The 17,978-nt window shown below is 45.2% G+C and overlaps 1 protein-coding gene across 1 annotated transcript in view; it reads right to left on the bottom strand.

The window, feature by feature from the left end:
* ADAMTSL1 (ADAMTS like 1) overlaps positions 1-17,978 on the bottom strand; it is a 376,366-nt gene that overhangs the window by 119,636 nt on the left and 238,752 nt on the right. Inside the window, 4 exon segments of the mRNA XM_044920766.1 lie at positions 8,692-9,719; positions 9,721-9,818; positions 10,743-10,896; positions 16,370-16,549. Of these exon segments, the coding sequence (XP_044776701.1) occupies positions 8,692-9,719; positions 9,721-9,818; positions 10,743-10,896; positions 16,370-16,549 (1,460 nt within the window).

Here is a 17,978-nt window from a genome sequence, read left to right as displayed (position 1 = left end):
TTAGCATCCAGGGGAAGTCTGGAACCTTGGGGGTCATTTGTGTATATAAAGTAAGACTCCCAAGAGGGTAGACAAGAGGCAGGTAGGGGAAGAGAAATGCACAAAGACTGAGAAAGAATACCAGACATGTAGGAAGCAAACCAAGTGTGTGTGGTTTCTAAAGAAGCCAGCATGTGTTTTTAGGAAGATGTGCTTAGCTTGTACAGAATCCTGCTCAGAGCTCAGATTAGATAAGAAATGTTTTCAGAGACCACTTTCTTCTTTTTGAACAAACAACATTTTGGGTGGGGGGAAGAAGTTCTTTCCGAGAAGTGTATGTTGCATGCAGCCTTATAATATGAGGTAGATAGGAAACCATCAAAATCCTAGAGGAGAACACAGGCAGTAACCTCTTTGACATGGGCTGTAGCAACTTCTTACAAGATAGGTCTCCTGAGGCAAGAGAAACCAAAGCAAAAATAAACTATTCGGACTTCATCAAAATAAAAAGCTTTTGTACAGTGAAGGAAACAATCAATAGAACCAAAAGGCAACCTACGGAATGGGAGAAGATATTTGCAAGTGACATATCAGATAAAGGATTAATATTCAAAATACATAAAAAAACTTATAAAACTCAATACCCAATGGCTCAGTCAGTTAAGTACCTGACTTCAGCTCAGGTCATGATCTCAGGGTCCTGGGATGGAGCCCCGAGTGGGGCTCCGTGTTCAGTGCAGGGTCTGCTTTTCCCTCTGCCCCTTCCCCCACTCAAGCTCTCTGTCTCTCTCAAATAAATAAAATCTTAAAAAAAAACCACAACACCCCAAAACCAAATAATCCAGTTAAAAAATAGGCAGAAGACATGAATAGACATTTTTCAAAGAGGACAAATGGATGGCTAATAGACACATGAAAAGATACTCAACATCACTCATCTCAGGGAAATACGAATCAAAACCAAAATGAGATATCAACTCATACCAGTCAGAATGGCTAAAATTAACAACACGGGAAACAACAGGTGTTGGCGAGGATGCAGAGAAAGGGGAACTTTCTTACACTGTTGACGGGAATGCTAATTGGTGCAGCCACTCTGGAAAACAGTATGGAGGTTCCTCAAGAAGTTAAAAATAGAACTACCCTAAGATCCAGCAAGTAGGTATTTACCCAAAGGATACCAAAATACTGATTCAAAGGGATACATACACCCTGATATAGCACTATCAATAATAGCCCAATTATGGAAAGAGCCTAAACGTCCATCGACTGATGAATGGATGAAGAAGATGTGGTATGTATAGATAATGGAATATTACTCAACTGTAAAAAAGAATGAAATCTTGCCATTGTGGATGGAGCTAGGGAATGTTATGCTAAATGAAATGAGTCAGAGAAAGACAGTACCATATGATTTCTCTCATATGTAGACTATAAGAAACAAAACAAATGAACATGGGAAAAAAAGAGAGGCAAGCAAAAAATAGACTCAACTATAGAGAACAAACTTATGGTTGCTGTAAGGCAGGTGGGTTAGGTAGGTGATGGGGATTAAAGGAGGGCACTTGTGATGAGCACTGGGTGATGTAAGTGATGAATCAATCACTCATTTTACACCTGAAACTAATATTACGCTGTATGTTAACTAACTGGACTTTGAATAAAAATTTGGAGAAAAAAATAAAGAAGGGACCATATATTTAACTCTTTGAACTACAAAAAAAAAAAAAAAGAATATGAGGTAGACAGAGAGAAGCCAACTCTGTAATAAACTGAGAGGGAATACTAGGTGGGACTTAAGAATTCATAATTAGCAACCCTGGGGGGGCACCTAAAATAGCCTCCTATATGTGGAATATTTCCAGGGTATAGGCTGGCTACTCTAGGGCTATCATATTAATGTTTTCACTCCATTCAGGTACCCTTAGTGCACGAGACCCATGAGATGAGACTTTAATACTTCTTTCCTGATGGACCTTGCAATATGGTGAAACCAGTCAATTACATGTCCACAGAGCTAAGGGTTCAGCAGTGAAAGCAAAGAGAGAAGGAGGCAGAGTTCTCTTGTTTTCTAAATCAAGTGGCATCACAGCCTGTGAAAATCAGTTTCTAACCCACCCCCATGACTGTGCTGGAAAGTCCAGTTCTTTGTTCTCAGGCTGAACCAGGTGGTCACACTTGGTTATTTTAACCAGTGTGGTTAAACTAGCCAGTCCAGAATGTTCCCCGAATACTGGCAGATTTGGAGTCTGTTAACTTCCACCATGTCTCCTTCCTTCACACACAGGCACTTTGTGGTTGGCTTCAACTCCAAGGCCCGGTATGAACTCCATCTAACCCATGTGCAAGTGTGTGGGTTGGTGGGAGACTGTGAGGGAAGGCGGGGGGGCAGGGAATGTGCCTGGAATTCCTAAGTGTCACTTCAGTGTGGAGTTGTGTCTCCTGCCACCAGATCTTTTAACAGAACTAATAGCAAGGGCATTATTCTACTCTGAGGTCCACCTTCCTCCCCTTTTCTCTCTCAACATGTTTCTTAACGGAGGTCCTCGAACCTCCGGCCTCAGAGTCACCTGTGGTGCTTGTAAAGTGTGAATTACGGGGCTCTGCCATACAGAGAGTTTCTGGGGTAGGAGAGGATGTGGGAGTCCTCATTTCTAACAAGTTCCTGGTAATCACTGTGCACACTGAGCTTGGGAACTCCTCCTCGACTCACTTTGAAACGTTTAGAAGTTTTAAGAGAAGTATTCTTTCCACTGGAGTTGAAAACAAACTCGGGGCCCAAGTTATTTTATTCCACGCCAGCCCTTCAGTGTTTCCTAGCTTCTGGAGAGCAGTGACTTTTATTTATTATCTCATGGTCTGGTGCCCACCGCTGTATCTAAAGCCAAGCACAGATTTGTGGAGTTGAAGGGATGACTGCAAAGGACAACTTACTAGACACCCCCCTCGCCTGCTTCCACTCATGTTCCTCTATGATCCACTGGCCACAAAGTAGCCAGTGTGAGTCTATAAAAATGGAAATCAGATCATTTTACTTTCCTAATATCCTCCAAAATCTCCCTGTGATACTCAGATTAAAAGCTAGAGTCCTTCTCTTGTCTCTGATTAGCCTCATGCCTCATGCCACATACCCTCTACCTTTTGCCAACCACAGTCCAACCAAATGAACTTCCTTTGGGGTTCCTTCAACACACCAAACTCATTTCACTTTGGGGGTTTTACACTGCTTTTCCCTTGTGCAGGGGTGCTCTTCCTCCTGATGTCAATTGCTGGACACTGGTCATCATTCACATCTTGCCTTATAGGTAACCTCCTCAGAATACCCATCTAGAGTGGTCACCAAATCACTCCCTATCACCCCTGTTTCACTGTTTTGTTCAACACTTATCACCACCTGATACTTGTGCACTTTTCTGTGTTTACTGTCTTCATTCATTCATTCATTTGTATCTGTTTGGTGCCAGGCACTATTCTCAGCACTGGGGATACAGCAGTAAATAAAGTCTCTGCCCTTATGGACAGGCAATCAACAAATATCTATCAGATGGTGGTAAAATTCTGTGAATAAAATAGAGTTAAAGGGATAAAGAGGACTGCTCTTTTAGATAGTGACCAGGGAAAGCCTTTCTGATGCAGAAATTTGAGCAGAAATCTAAATGTAAACTGCAAGGGAACGCAGACTTCTTTTTCATTTACAATATTCCCAGTGACTAGTGGTGTGTGCGTGTGTTGGGGGGGGGCATATAATAGATAGGCTAATAAATTCTTACGGGATGAATAAATACCCATACTGGTCTTTTAGCACTTCTACACTTCATTTACTTCTCTGGCTTCCAAACGAGACTTTGGGTTTCACTGACAGGGAATGAACCTTCTTTTCCTCCATGCCCAGTATCTAACGCAGGATCTGGCTCCGAGGATGCATGGGAATGTTTGTGAAATAAAGGAGAAGCAGCAATTATGATGAACCAGTCTGTCCTAATACATTCAGAACCATCCCATAAACTATTGCTTGAGAAGTTGGCATGTGCTTCTAAGAATCATGTGAATTCAACTAGTAAATTATATGTATGAGGAGATACAGTAGTAACTGACTTGATAGTGATTCTTTCATATAAGCAATTTCTTTCAGATAAAACTTTGGCATATTTAAAAGCTAAAGAAGTAGTAGACTTTTTCTTGGTTACTTTCTTCCTCTCTTGACCTATCTTTCTGGCTCAGGCTACAAAGAGTATACTTGAATACATTGCAAAGTCCTACAGACCAATAGCCAGCTGAATCTTGCAGATCCTTTCAGAAAGATGGATTTGGTACTAAGCAAAAACAGACTAACTGAACTATAACACTGGGCATTTCAGCACGTCTCTGTGTGAAAATAAATGAGCATTTCTGAACTGCTACCGGACACAGGAATGATGACAAGCAATGAAACCCAACACAGAGAGGTCACAAACAGCCCATAGCAAAGCAGTCCCAATGGCAATGCTGTGCAGATATATTCACTTTCTTTTCTCAAACAGGACTTGGAAAACCCTATTGAAAATGAAGCTTCAGTCATATTTCTTTTTGGCCAGCTAAGTTAAATGGAGAAATTATGCTGTCGGAGATCAGTATCCAAAAGCTCTTACTTTTCCTTACTGTGTGCCATTGACTTGCATCGGAAAGCCATGTCAAGGCTAGATCTAGAAAAACCTCGAGAGTGGCAAAAACTGTAAAGCTGTTTGCCCGTGCCCTTCATGTGCTCTTTCCCTCTTAATGCTACTCCTCACCCACACTCCCACCAATGTCCTGGTGACTGAAGAGCCAGGATTGGCCCTCTGCTGTCTTAGTCTAGCACCTTTAGTATCTTTATCACCTGGCTGCCATGTGTCTTTTTCTAGCAAGATTTCATGGAACCCTCTTCATCTTAAAGACATTAGGGCTAGACTCTCAGTACCCAAGGAGGTGAAAAGTAAAAGGTGAAAGTAATATTTCCTAAGTGGTATTTCAAGAACTCTTGGTATCCCTGAGATGACAAGGGCAAAAAATTGTTCATTGATCAAAGAACTACTTGGAAAATAACGCATCCTATATTGTTCACTTGGAAAGCCACAACACATGTTGGAATGCTTAAAGGAGTTAAAAAAAAAAATGGGAAAACCAAAATAATTTTCAATTGGGGGATAGTTAAATGTGCTCAGGAACAGTAATCAGCCATTAAAAATGGCGATGCATGGAGCACTGGGTGTTATGCACAAACAATGAATCATGGAACACTTCATCTAAAACTAATGATGTAATGTATGGGGATTAACATAAGAATAAAAAAAATAAATAAAAATGGTGATGCAGATCTCTACATATTATAATGAAATGTCTCCTGGACATGTTGTTGAGTAGAAACCACATGAAATTTCTAAACATGAGTAATATCCCATTAAAAAACCAAATCATGTGTGTATATGTTTTATATATAATACAATAAAATATATAAAAATTCCAAAAGGATGTATACCAAATTATTAAGAGAGACAGACTCTGGGGAATAGATGTGGGAGGACGAGGGAGACTTGCATTTGTACTTTATAGATTTAGGTATTATTTGCATTGTTTTATAGTCCCTTTATTGCTTTTATAATAAAAATGAGAAAAAATATCAAGCACTATATTTAAGAAAGTAGAAGTAAAATCCAGCAGTAAATACATATGTTCAGCTTTAAGTGAACATGTCCCAAACTCATGCGATCAGTGAACCCCGTTTTGTGGAGCACTCAGAAACAGCTCATGCAACAGGGTTTGAAGTTGCTGGGCTCAAGCTCTGCCCACTTCCCACCAGCATATGGGTTTTTATCTTCTGAGGCCTTTTGTAAAGGAATGAAGGAGGTAGACAGGACCTCAGAGATGAATTGGTACAACTTCCCCCACCCCCTCTGCTTTTATGATGAAGGGACTAAGGCCACACAAAGTGAAGGGCCTTGACAAGATCAGCCTGAAGCCCTCAGTCCTCATCTGACTCCTTCTGCATCCTATCTTTAGTCACCAGGTGACCCAGATGGGCTGTGACCCTTGGACTTCATACAAAATACCTCCAGCACTCAAGGAAATGGTCAGGACCTCTGAGTAAGCCATGGGCTCAAATGTTCTCCCTGAAGTTCCAGGCACAGCAGAGTCCTGGTGACCCCTTTCCCCCTTCCCAACAGCCTGCCTTGTCCACAGCTTTTAGGAGGAAGGAGGGGAGCCTGGAAATAGCTGGTAAACAATAGCAAGGGTCTTGAGGCAAGTTGGCATCCCTAGTGAAGTACAGATGCATGGAAACATGAACTTACTCATTCACCCTAAACAGCATGGGTTTGAGTTGGGCAGAACTGGGTTTGAATCTGCCCTCTTGATTCTGCCTTTTGCTAGCTAGCTAACATCATCTAGCTCCTAAACTACTTTGGGCCACAGTTTTCTCATCTCTGAAATAGGGCTAACAGCTCCCATGTTGCACCCTGTTGTGGTCGTTAACCAAGATGATGGCTATGAAAAAGTTGCTAGCATGGAGCACTAGGTCTGTAGTTAGTCAAGAAATGCTAATTCCCATCTTTTCCTGTGCACAGCCAACTGTTACTCTCTCAATCCTAGTAGTGCAATCATGGGCACGAGGCAAAGGAAATATGAATAAATGGTCCCTACACTTCAGAAGCTGACTGGCTGGTGGGTAAGATGACATGATTAGGTCACAGTAGGTACGAAAGGTGCACTAATAGAGTTCCAGTGCACCCCCCACCCAAGCACAAGGGCACCACTCTTAGCCTGCACCCAACATCCTGGGGGGCCCTCTGGGGCTACCTCTCATTGACTCAGTGACCTCAAGGGGATTTACTCCAACTTTAGCTTGACCCCAAAATGTGTTGTAAAGATTTCTAGAAAGACCTGCAGGAATCATAGCAATTATGCTGATCAAGGAAAGTACGAGCTGGGGAGGACCAAGGAGCACACAAGAGGAGAGGTTCTCAAGGTGTGCATTCCAAATGCCTGGCACATGAATCCTGCATTCAAACCTTGTCTCCAGTGCTTCTGTGTGGGTCCCACATCTGTGTCTCAGCCTTCTCATCGTTGATGTGGTAACAATCATAGTATTTACCCTCTAAGGTTATTTTTGAAGATTAAATAAGATAATGGCTTTAAAGCAGTGACCACAGTGTCTGGCATATAGTAAGAGGACACAGGAAAAATACTTAGTATTGTTGCTATTAAAGTTATTTGGTCTATAAGTATTAAGGCTGAACAGCAATATTATTGACATTTCAAAAGGCACAAAAGATGCGGGCAGGCTGGACAGAGTCACATTTGTTCACCAAATCTCAGGAGAGTCGACAGAACTGTGTACTCTTTGGACTCAAACTTGATATTGAATCCTTGGTCTGGCTCTTACTAAAGTGTGATCTTCTTGGGTGAGCTGCTAAACCTTGATTTTCTATGTGAACCTGGAGGATAAGGTCAATCTTGGGGACTGACTGTTAGAATAACAAGTGCAGTTACATATAAATAAACCTGGCAAACTGACTGGCACAATACACCCTGGCTGCTTTCTTTCCTTACCCAAAACTAGCAAGCTAGGGAGGAAGATTGCCGAATAATAGTATTTAGGATTCTATTTAATGAAAAGAGCACTCTACATGGATTCTGAGCAGATAAAAATTTAAAACAAGGACCCTGGACTGGAGGACCTTAAAGAGCCCTCTGTCATCCAGAGTATAAGATTCTTCCATTGACCGCCCATCCTATTTGGGTCACCTACCTTGGCTCTGCCACCTAGTGAATAAGATCTTTAGCAAGTTCCTAGGCTTTGTTTCCTCTTCCGTAAAGTGTGGACAAAAACTGTACCCACCTCTCAGGGCTACTGTTAGAATTTGGCGAAATAAACCCAGAAAGACCACATTTGCCTGGCAGATAGTCACTCCTCGATTAAGGCTAGCTATCACTGTTGTTGTCAGGGCCACCATATTGACTAAAAGAGAATGGATGGCAGGAATTATGGCACAGTTCTTGGCACACAGTGTTCAAAAATATTATCATTATAACTTCTACCACCGCTATTGATTTTACATTACGAATGGCTGTGGCCCAAGGAAGCAAGTAATACATGCTGTCATCCTGGTAATGACACATCAAAACAGAGACACCAGGAGATATTAGGATAATTAATCACAGGTCTGACTGGGAATAAAAGCTTTCTGGAACAAACAGCGTTTTTGGGCCCAGACAGAGGATGGGCTCACCCACAGGGAGCAGCAGGTGCTGCCTGCCCTCTCTCCCCAGCCCTGGGGGACCACACACATGGGGACAGCATCCTGATGTGTAAGCTTTTCAGTGGTCCAGCTCACAGAGTGGTAATGTGATAATGCCTTGGCCTGGAATGATCGCTTTCTGCCAAAAGTTCAAAGCTATCTGGGGAGTATCTCATTAATCTTTGGGACCCTATGGGGATTGGGGTGGATAGGCATTGTTGCTATTACCATATAAAGAGGACAGCATACGGTTTAGAGAAATTAAATACCTTGTCTCCGCTCCAGCAGTCCTATTGGTACTAAAAGAGGACTTGAAACTCAGGATGCCATCCCAGAGGCCCAGGGCTCTAAGCCCTACCCTTGGAACCACCTTGAAGGAAGAGGGAAATCAAGCGCCCCGGGGCCAGATGTGGCCCCTTGCCCCCCCGCCCTTCCCAGACCCGGTAGCAGCAAGGCTCACCTGTCACTGAACTGCACCTCTTCTCCGTTCCTGGCCCAGCTGATGGTCGGCCTTGGGTTGCCTATGGCCTCACAGTGCAGAAGCACACTCAGCGTCCCACTGGCCAGAGCCACAGTCTGCCCGAGGTGGGTGACCACCTCGGAGGCCGAGAGCTGCTGGGCAGCTGAGATCTTCCGCAAGATGGTGGGCTTGCGGTGGGGCCGGCGAGAGCCACCCCCCGCCTCCCCGGCGGCCGAGGTCCGGAGCGAGCTGCTGAAGCCAGACACGTGCTTATGAGGGGGGATGGCCACGGGGGGTCCGCGCCGCTCAGATGGCTTGAGCAGCATGTCCTGGTGCTCCAGGTGGCTGCGGAAGATCTCCTGGGCCAGCTGGGCCACCAGGTGCTTGCTGTAGACGTCTCGAAGCTCCTCGGGCTGCTGGGAGAGGTTCCGGAGGATGTCGTCCAGGCGCTTCTGCTCGGTCACCATGGTGAAGGGCAGGTGCCAGAGGGCCTGCTCGGCGTTCTGGTCCTCCTCGGAGGACGTGTTCCTCTCCGTGGAGTCCTGCACCTCCCACGAGGCGAGGAGCTCCCCGGGCCAGCCCCCCTGCTCCAGCAGCCGGGAGACAAGGTCATCGTAGCGGCTCCCCGGGTCAGCGGCGGGGCCCCGCTTCTCAGCCTTGCTGCCGTTAGAGAAGATGCCGTTCTGGTGTTTGTGCGGCTGCAGGGCCTCCTTCGGGCTGGCCTTCCTCACCGCGAGGGCCTCCTCCTCGCTCCTCAGGCTCAGGGGCCGGGCCACCAGCTTCCGGTTGCCTCCAATGAGCTTAATGACAAAGTGCTCCCGGGCGGGTCCCGCGGAGCAGGTGTAGATGCCGGCGTCGGAGGGCTTGAGGCGGTGGATCTTCAGGTAGCCAAAAGGGGCCACGGTGACGTGCGCCGAGCTGATGAGGTGCTGGCCGTCCTTCTCCCAGGTGATCAGGGGCTTGCGGAAGCGCCGCGTGGGGCAGCGCAGCACCACTGCCGTCTTGGGGAGCAGGTAGGCGAACCCCCCCCACGACGAAGTGCAGCTTCCTCTGCCTCCGGGTCTGGATGTAGATCTTCCTGGTGGCCTCGATGTGAGGGCTGTGCTTGGTGGATGGCCGCCCGGGCCCTGGAAGGAAGGGAATGTAAGGGAAACCAGACAGATGGAGAAAGAGAAGGGACGGCAGAGGAAAAGGAGAGTGAACACAGGGACAAGAGAGAGGGAACAGACAGGACGAAGAGAGAGAGGAGGGACATGAAAGGGGAGAGGGAGAGAAAGCGGCTTGAGTTTATTTCGGCCAGGGCTTTCATTTACCCCCTTAGGCGTTCCAGGGAGGAAGTGGCTACCAGCTGTGGACCATCAAGCTGCTGCAAAGCAATGCGCCAACTAATGCAGTGCACTGGGGTAGCCTGCTATTGCCCCGCTGGGGCTTTCTACCCCTAGAAGCTGAGGTGCAGATTCTAGATTGGGGGAGGGTGGGATGCCAGGGGAAAGGCAGTACCTCTCATTAGAAGGATTAAAAAGAAAAAGAAAAAGAAAAAGAAAAAGAAAGCAAGCATCATAAAAAGAGGCAGAGGACAAAGGGAAGGGAATCTCTCCCTTTCCACCTTTCCCCTTTGGGTTCTGCAGAGCACCAGGGCCCTAGTGTACTGGGGGAGGAGAGCCCAGAGGTGTTATAATTCTAGGGATTAATATTAAACAGAAAAAATCTGTTTGGAGCATTTTAAAACCCCAGAGTGGACAACATTAGACTTCATTAGTAATATGCTGACTCCAGCTTCCAGATCTCTCTATGCCAGAGAGTGAACTTTGCTCTACCCCCTGCAAACTGTTTTTCCAGCAGAGAAGAGAATTCCGCCTGGCCCCGTGTAATTAAGATTCCTTTGCCATCTCCAGCTGAGCTCACCAGCCCGCTGCCCGCCCGCTGCCCTCCTCGGGCTTTCCTGCCTGACGATCTCCCACCGGTCTTGGGTTTAGGGAAGGCTACTGCGTGGCCACAGCTGCTTCTGGGTGGGTCTGGTCTCCCCATCCCCAGAGCTCCGACATACTCACGTGCACAGGTTGCCAGCATGCAGGGCCTGATGGATGAAGAGAAGGGCAGGGGAGGGCACAGGGAGGAATTGACGATAGCCGAGACCCCGGTTTTCAGCACCTTCCGGCAAATGGCACTTCGAGTCTGCGTGCCTTCTCCGCAGCTTGTGGAACACTGGTGAGGAGAGAAGGCCCACGTGCATGTAAATGCAGGGAACTAGAGGCTACTGGGTTTTTGTATGGACTCTCAAACTCACCAGAATGTGAGAAAAGTTGCTTGGAAAAGCAACAGTCACTAACAGAGAGAGAGAGAGACAGAACTATTCATTATGTAACACGATGGGAAGACACGTCCATATTATAACCACATTCTAAGATTCTTCTACTCGAAAGTTTCCTGTAGACAATCTACCTGTTTTTTACTTATATGGCCTGGGCTTTAGAGTTACAGAGTCATAGAGTCCGTTCCAATCCCAGCTTAGTATTTTACCAGTTGGCAACTCAGAGTCTGTTTCCACTTCTTACACTTAGTTTGCAAGGTTGGGAATTAAATGAGATAATATATTTGAAACTTCACACACAGCAATGACACTTGGTGTGAATTTTTCCCTCCTTCCTTCACAAATTTAATACTTTAATGTCAAGCATCAGATAATTGTCATACATCTACTTTGTCTGAGGTGGGGTGCTAGATACTATGGAAAAATATTTGTGCAAGGTGGTTTGTAACCTCAAGGAGCTGTCATCTCATAATGAGTGGGGGGAAATCCAAATGCATTGTTAAAATGAAATACCGTATGAGGGAGACAGAAATCAAAACCACAATGAGATACCACTTTTTATCCCCTGGAATATGGCCATAATAAAAAAAGACAGTAACAAATGTTATTATAAATGTAGATGTGAAAGATTAGAACCTTCCTATATCACTGGTGGCAACATAAAATAGCGTAGTCCTCTTGGCGACAGCTTGATGGTTTCTTACACAGATAAACATAAATTTTCCTTATAACCCAGCAATTTCACTTGTAGGTATCTACCCAAGACAAGTGCAAACATCCATCCACGCAAAGACTTATATGTGAATGTTCAATAGAGACAAAAAAGTGGAAACAACTCAAATGTCCACTGACTGGATGGATAAACAAAAATATGGTCTATATACAATGGAATATTATTCTACCATAAAAGTAATGTTGTTCTTTTGGATAGGTGGTAAACAGATAAACCTTGAAAACATAATGTGAAGTTGAGTTTTATAGTATGTAAATTATACCTCAATAAAGCTGTTCAAAGAATTAGATAGTAATATAAGAATTTAGTAGAGATATAAAACTACAAGACAAGTGAAGTATTATAAGATTAATGCTAATGATGGTTGAATGCTGATGGTACGCTAGTGATTTCCTAGCCTAGGTTCTGAAGATGGGTAGAGTCTGAATGGGTGGAGAAACCGGGGATAAGCATGGGAGGCAGGGGAATATCCAGAAGGAAGGTCAAAGAGTTCAGTGCAAAAATCCAAGGCAGGCCTGGGGGGCAGAGCTAAACCAGTTTGACTGAACAGAGGGAACAAGTCGAGAGTGTCAGGAGCTCAAGAGGTAGTTTGGGGCCAGACGTTGGAGACTTTTAATTTTCAGACAGGAGGCTTGGAATTGGTCCACAAGGCAATGAGGAGCCATTGGAGGGAGGAGTGAAATGATGAAAGAGGTGTTTTGAGAAGGTTAATCTGGCAACAGTGTCCGGGAGGGAAGGGAGTAGGAGACGTATGGCAGGCGGGGATGTCAGTTAAGGAGGCTGCCACAGTAGTCCAGGCTCGAGATGATAAAGACCTGAACTGGGGTCATGGCAGTGTGCCACGTTAACTTGAAAAATGACACTAAGACCAAAAAATATTATCTTATATTTTCAAGTTTTATATGCTAACCCACTGAAATGAACAATCCTATGCAAGCTCTGATATACGCCACCGTGAAAGACATTTTGGATGCAAAAAATGGAGGTAAGTAACCCATTGTTTTTGTTTCCTGATGATCGTGGATTCCAGATCCCCACCCATTCCTTGTTTTATTGTAAATGACAGCACCAAGTCCCGGGATCAGGTGGGATGGAGGCAAAGAGCCTGGAAAATTTAAAAGCATGGTCCGTTTAGGGCTGCCGAGCAGAAAAATAGACTGTGTGTCCGAAGATTGGTTTATGGTTTTGGTCAAGTCTAGTTCTTTCTGGAGGCTCAATTTCCATATCTCTAAAATAACACTAAGCAGGAGTAGGAATTTTTAAACCCTGTTTGATGTTGAGGAAGTGATTCAGGGGCTTTTCAGGTGATCTGGAGATCCAGCCTATGGAGATCTGGGACCCTAACCCATTCTTCAACCAAAACAGCTCTGATTTTATCTATTTCTTGGCTTCATGTTACATTTCATTTGAAAAAAAAGGGTTCTGGGGCTTTAAGTTTTAAAAGAACAACCAGGCTATAGGATCTTCTAAGTTCCTTCTAGCTTTAAAACTGACTACTCTGACCTTAATTTCTTTTATATTTTTTAGGGGAAATGACTTTCATAAAAATATTATTTAAAAATACATAATAGCCAACTCTTTCAAAAGATGCAAGGAATTCTTTTAAAGAAGTAAGAACTTTTAAGGGGTCTTATTCTCAGAATAGAATCTGAAAGTAATTTTATTTGAAGTGTCTAAAATTTTGGCTTAATTCTGTCTCTGAGGGATTCTGTGCAGTAACTGTAAGATTGAGCCCAGATAGTTGAGGATGAAAAACACCCATAGATCATTCAGGTCTTCCTTTCTCCAAGGGGAGTCTTGGGGGCGGGGGATGTGGAATGCGTGTTTCATCTCAGTCAGAGGGCCAAGGAAAGGGCTGTTGGGATGACAGGGCCAACTAGAGCCTCCATGAACACCCCCAGAGCTCATTTGTATGGTACCAGCTTGAGTTGAATCCTAGTGAAAAGGTGATGACTTCCTACCATTCCCAGGCCCTCCCCAATGTTTGGAATTTCCATTCATCAACTGAGATAACCCAGAACCTAAGAACATTCCATGGATAAGGGCTAAGTTGTCCTATTTCCCAAAGTGTAATTTCCTCTTCCTAGGAAGACTGGTAAAGCCTGCGGGAAGCCTAGGCCATGACCCTGAGTCCAGCCAGTCAAGGTAAGCACTTTCTTTTATTTCCTCTCCTCCTGACAATGAGCAGGGTGGAAGAGAATCGTAACAATAAGAGGGCTAACTTTTACTAGGCACAAAGTAGTTTATGTGCATCGTTTAACTGAAACCTCCCAAGAACCACATGAGTGGATATTATTATCTCCAGTATTCAGATACAAAAACTGAGGCCTAGAAAGCTTAAGTAATGAGCCCAAGGTTATAGAGCCAGTGGGTGGCAGAGTCAGGATTAGAACCTAAGTTTGCCTATCTGTGAGTCTAACTACTTTTGTAATCTTTTTTTTTTTAGAGAGAGAGCGAGCGAGCGTGTGTGTGTGTGCAAGCAATGGGGGAAGGGCAGGGGGAGAGAGAGAGAATCTTAAGCAAATTCCATGCCCAGTGCAGAGTTCAATGCGGGGCTCCATCTCACAACCCTGAGGTCACGATCTGAGCCAAAATCAAAATCAGATGCTTAACCAACTGAGCCAACCAGGCGCCCCTGTGAGTCTAACTCCTAAGCACACATGACACTGTTCTAAAGGTCTGTGATACTTAATGGGCCCCAGAGGACCTCAATTCAGCAGTCTCCTTTTCTTAGTGCCTAATCACAAGGGTCCCTGCTTCAAATCTACAGGCCTAAAAGGATTTTTTTCTGAATTCTCTGGGTCCCATGTGCTCAGAGGCCACAAACTCCAGGAATATGGGAGGACAATTATAATACACAAGCCCCTTCCTCAGCATCCCACTCATGGTAACCATCACCCATAGACTTAGTGGAAGGACACCTTTTACAATATGGCCCTGGGAGGAAGTCTTCATCCAGAGCCACTCACTTGGCAACTACATTAGTGCAGTCTCCTGCTCTGTTAGTTTTGTTATGATTATTCCCATATAATACCATACCCCAGGGGCGCCTGGGTGGCTCGGTCGTTAAGCGTCTGCCTTCGGCTCAGGTCATGATCTCAGAGTCCTGGGATCGAGCCCCGCATCGGGCTCCTCGCTCTGCGGGAGGCCTGCTTCTCCCTCTCCCATTCCCTCTGCTTGTGTTCCCTCTCTCGCTGTGTCTATCTCTGTCAAATGAATAAATAAAATCTTTAAAAAAAAAAATACCATACCCCAAATCAACATTCCATGGAAAAACTGGCACTAACATGTGCATGTGCGCATGTGCACATGCGCAAACACACACACGCATGCTGATTTTACATGCTTTGATCTTTTATCCTGCTGAAAGAAAATTGTTTCCAAAATTTGAGAAAAATAATCATACCTACTTCTGTTCTGAGACACTTGGGGTGAGACACCACCAGAAGGCAATTTTCTTGCCAAATTATAAAACCTATGATGATGTAGGTTAACTCACTCCTGCAATGCCTTAGTAGGCACCATCTGAGGGAACTCTACGTGAGTTGATAAGGGGCAAGAATTCTAAGAACTGAGGTTGAAAGAGGTGGCATCTTAATTTTCAGGGGCAGCTTTTCCCTCTGTGGAAGCAAGTGTCCCTGTGCTGGGTTTCAACCCACAGCAGCCTCATCCTGTTGTGTACATACAATATACACACATACTCACAACCACACCAAGAAGGCAATGGGTTCAGCAAGGCCCGTTCTAACGGTTCAGTGCAAGAGAGGGCAGGGTCTTGAATCTGTTCCTGACACAAAGATTTTTACTCCAGGCCTGGCGATTCCGTTCTTGGCTAAATCTGCTTAGGAGGCAATACTTTTGGGGGGACTTCTTTATGGGAGACACACACGCCTATGAAGCTGGGGGAGTTGTACACAATTCACAGCAGGAGTATAGGGGCTGAAAACCAGTGAGAGCTGGGTGTAAATGACTTAATTTATGCTAGTGCTCGAGTAGGAATTATTTAGAAAAGTAGGTTAGTTGGGGGTATATCCCTAACTTATGAGGCAAGTCAGGAATGGTGGATGCTGATGTAATCATCCCCCCAAATGCAAGCAACAGGGGAAATCAAGTTCTCTTGCTGGGAAGTTGTTAAAGTCTTGGAGCCAGGAAACTGACAGTAAAGAGGCAGGATTTCCCTGGCCTTCTTTTCTTAATAAATCATGTTCCTTATTGTCCAGTAACTTGGAAGGGAATAACCAGAGAGGCTTTGCCCTTCCTGAGTAGAGACTAAAAACATCTGGGAGGAGGAGGTGCCGGGAGGTCGGGAAGGTGGGTGTGGGGATAAAGGTAGAACAACAGGGTATTCTGAGAAGAATTCAGGGCCAGACAAGACCTGATTTTGTTTCATGAGGAGCCCTGTTTACAATTCCATGCTACTGATTGTTGAGTAAGGGCTGGCTGCTTACCTCAGGTCCCTGCAGCCTAGTTAATAGCTAGTTACACATTGTGGTATAACCGGTTACAAAAATACTGTTCCATAACGCTAGGAGGATTATTTCGTTCTGTTCTCATCTTCTGTTTGTGTAAGTTTGGGGTGCCTTCTTTTCCTCCTTAGGTCTCTTTCAGGATCTCCTTCTGAGGAACATACATACCTCCGTCCAGTCAGAGAGGAGCCACTCGCTGGGACAGTCATCCTTCTTGCAGGCTTGCTGGGAGGCCAGTTTCGAGGCTGAACAGAAGGTCTCAGGAAGCTCCAGGAAGCTGCCGTCAGCCATGCGCTGTTTGCAAAGAACTTCACGCTTCTGGATGCCCCCTCCGCAGGTCCTGGAACACTGTGGAAGGAAGAGAAAGTCATTTTAACCTAGGACAGTGGTATGTTTGCCTGCCAATCCTTATCTTAGTCTTGGCTGAGTAAAGAGTGGAAAAAACAACAGAAGAAGAAGAAAAACCAAGAACCGGCCCAAAGGATTTTGCTCCCTTTCCCTGAAATGAATTTTGCAGCAAGATCTACACCCTCCAATCTTAATTTCAAGTATTTAACTAGAGCATCCAGGAATTTCAAGGGCCTTTAAATCATAGAAAGTTGTTCCTCAACTACGATTTGCAGCCCCCCAAGACAACTGGTTTAAAAGGTTAGTATAATAGGGTGTTAAACATATTTACGACCCAGTGAAAGTAATCTGTGCGGCTTCCAGAAGGAACAGGAGAGGGCTCCTGCCATCAGTGTAAATCTGCAAGAATTAATCTGCACGGAAGGCAGGTCTTTCTCTCTAAGTGTAAACACCCATTCTACCCTATTGGAGGGACATTAGATGGAAGGCCTGGTTTCCCGGAAGAACTCCCCTGGAACACTTTTCTTGTAGGACTGGTGATTTCTCAGGGCAGTGGGAGGGAACTAGAGCCATTGGAATTTGGGATATAGGAAAATAGTCTTATGTCCGTGGTTTTCAGTGGGACCCCAGTCAAGCACATTGTTGACATGTAACTTAATAGTTACAGCCCCGTTGCACGAGGTGGGGGGGGGTGCTCTCAGGCCCAGACTGTTGGCTGTTGTCCCACAGCCCCCTCCCTTGCAATAGCAAAGGAACCCTCAATTTTTAGTTGGGCACACGACTTCCCAGCATACAGACTATATTTGTCAATCTTCCCTGAAGGTGCACCTGGCCCTGTGACTCAGAGCTGGCCAATGAGATATACATGGCAGGGTGGTGTGTAATTTCAGGGAGATGACCCTAAAACGAGGGTGACATTCCCCCCTTCCCTTTCTCCTTCTTGCTGGTTGGAATGTGAACATGAGGCCTAAAATTTAACAGCCCCCTCCCCGCCCCCCACCCCGTCTTGGACAGTGATAGGTAAAGAGATGGAAGCAGCCTATCTTCCTGATTGTGAAGCCATCACACGGACCCTGGATGGTCTGGGCTTATATGAGCGAGAAATACTTTTTTTCTCTTATTTAAGCCATTGTGACTTTGGGTTTTCTGTCATCTTTAGTTGGATCCAACCTTTCGTCATTTTTAGATCAGCAACTGATGACTACTCTCTGCTGGGAATACTTTACTGGCAACATTCTAGGGAGTGCTCTGCTTTCTTCCAGAATAGTCCTTTCGCTTCCACCTGCTGCCCTTGGTCTCGCTGGGAGATCAAGCCTGGTTATACAAACCTGAGAGTTTTTGCTGAAGGAGTGGCTCCTGCTGCAGCGGTGGCCTCTCAGAACTTGTGTGTGTGTGTTTTGGGGGGTGGGGAGGTCTGTGCTCAGTGGGC

Source organism: Neomonachus schauinslandi, chromosome 13, assembly GCF_002201575.2.
Source record: "Neomonachus schauinslandi chromosome 13, ASM220157v2, whole genome shotgun sequence".
Classification (NCBI taxonomy): domain Eukaryota; kingdom Metazoa; phylum Chordata; class Mammalia; order Carnivora; family Phocidae; genus Neomonachus; species Neomonachus schauinslandi.
Note: the sequence above shows the minus strand (reverse complement) of the source record. Positions and strands in the feature narration are given on the sequence as shown.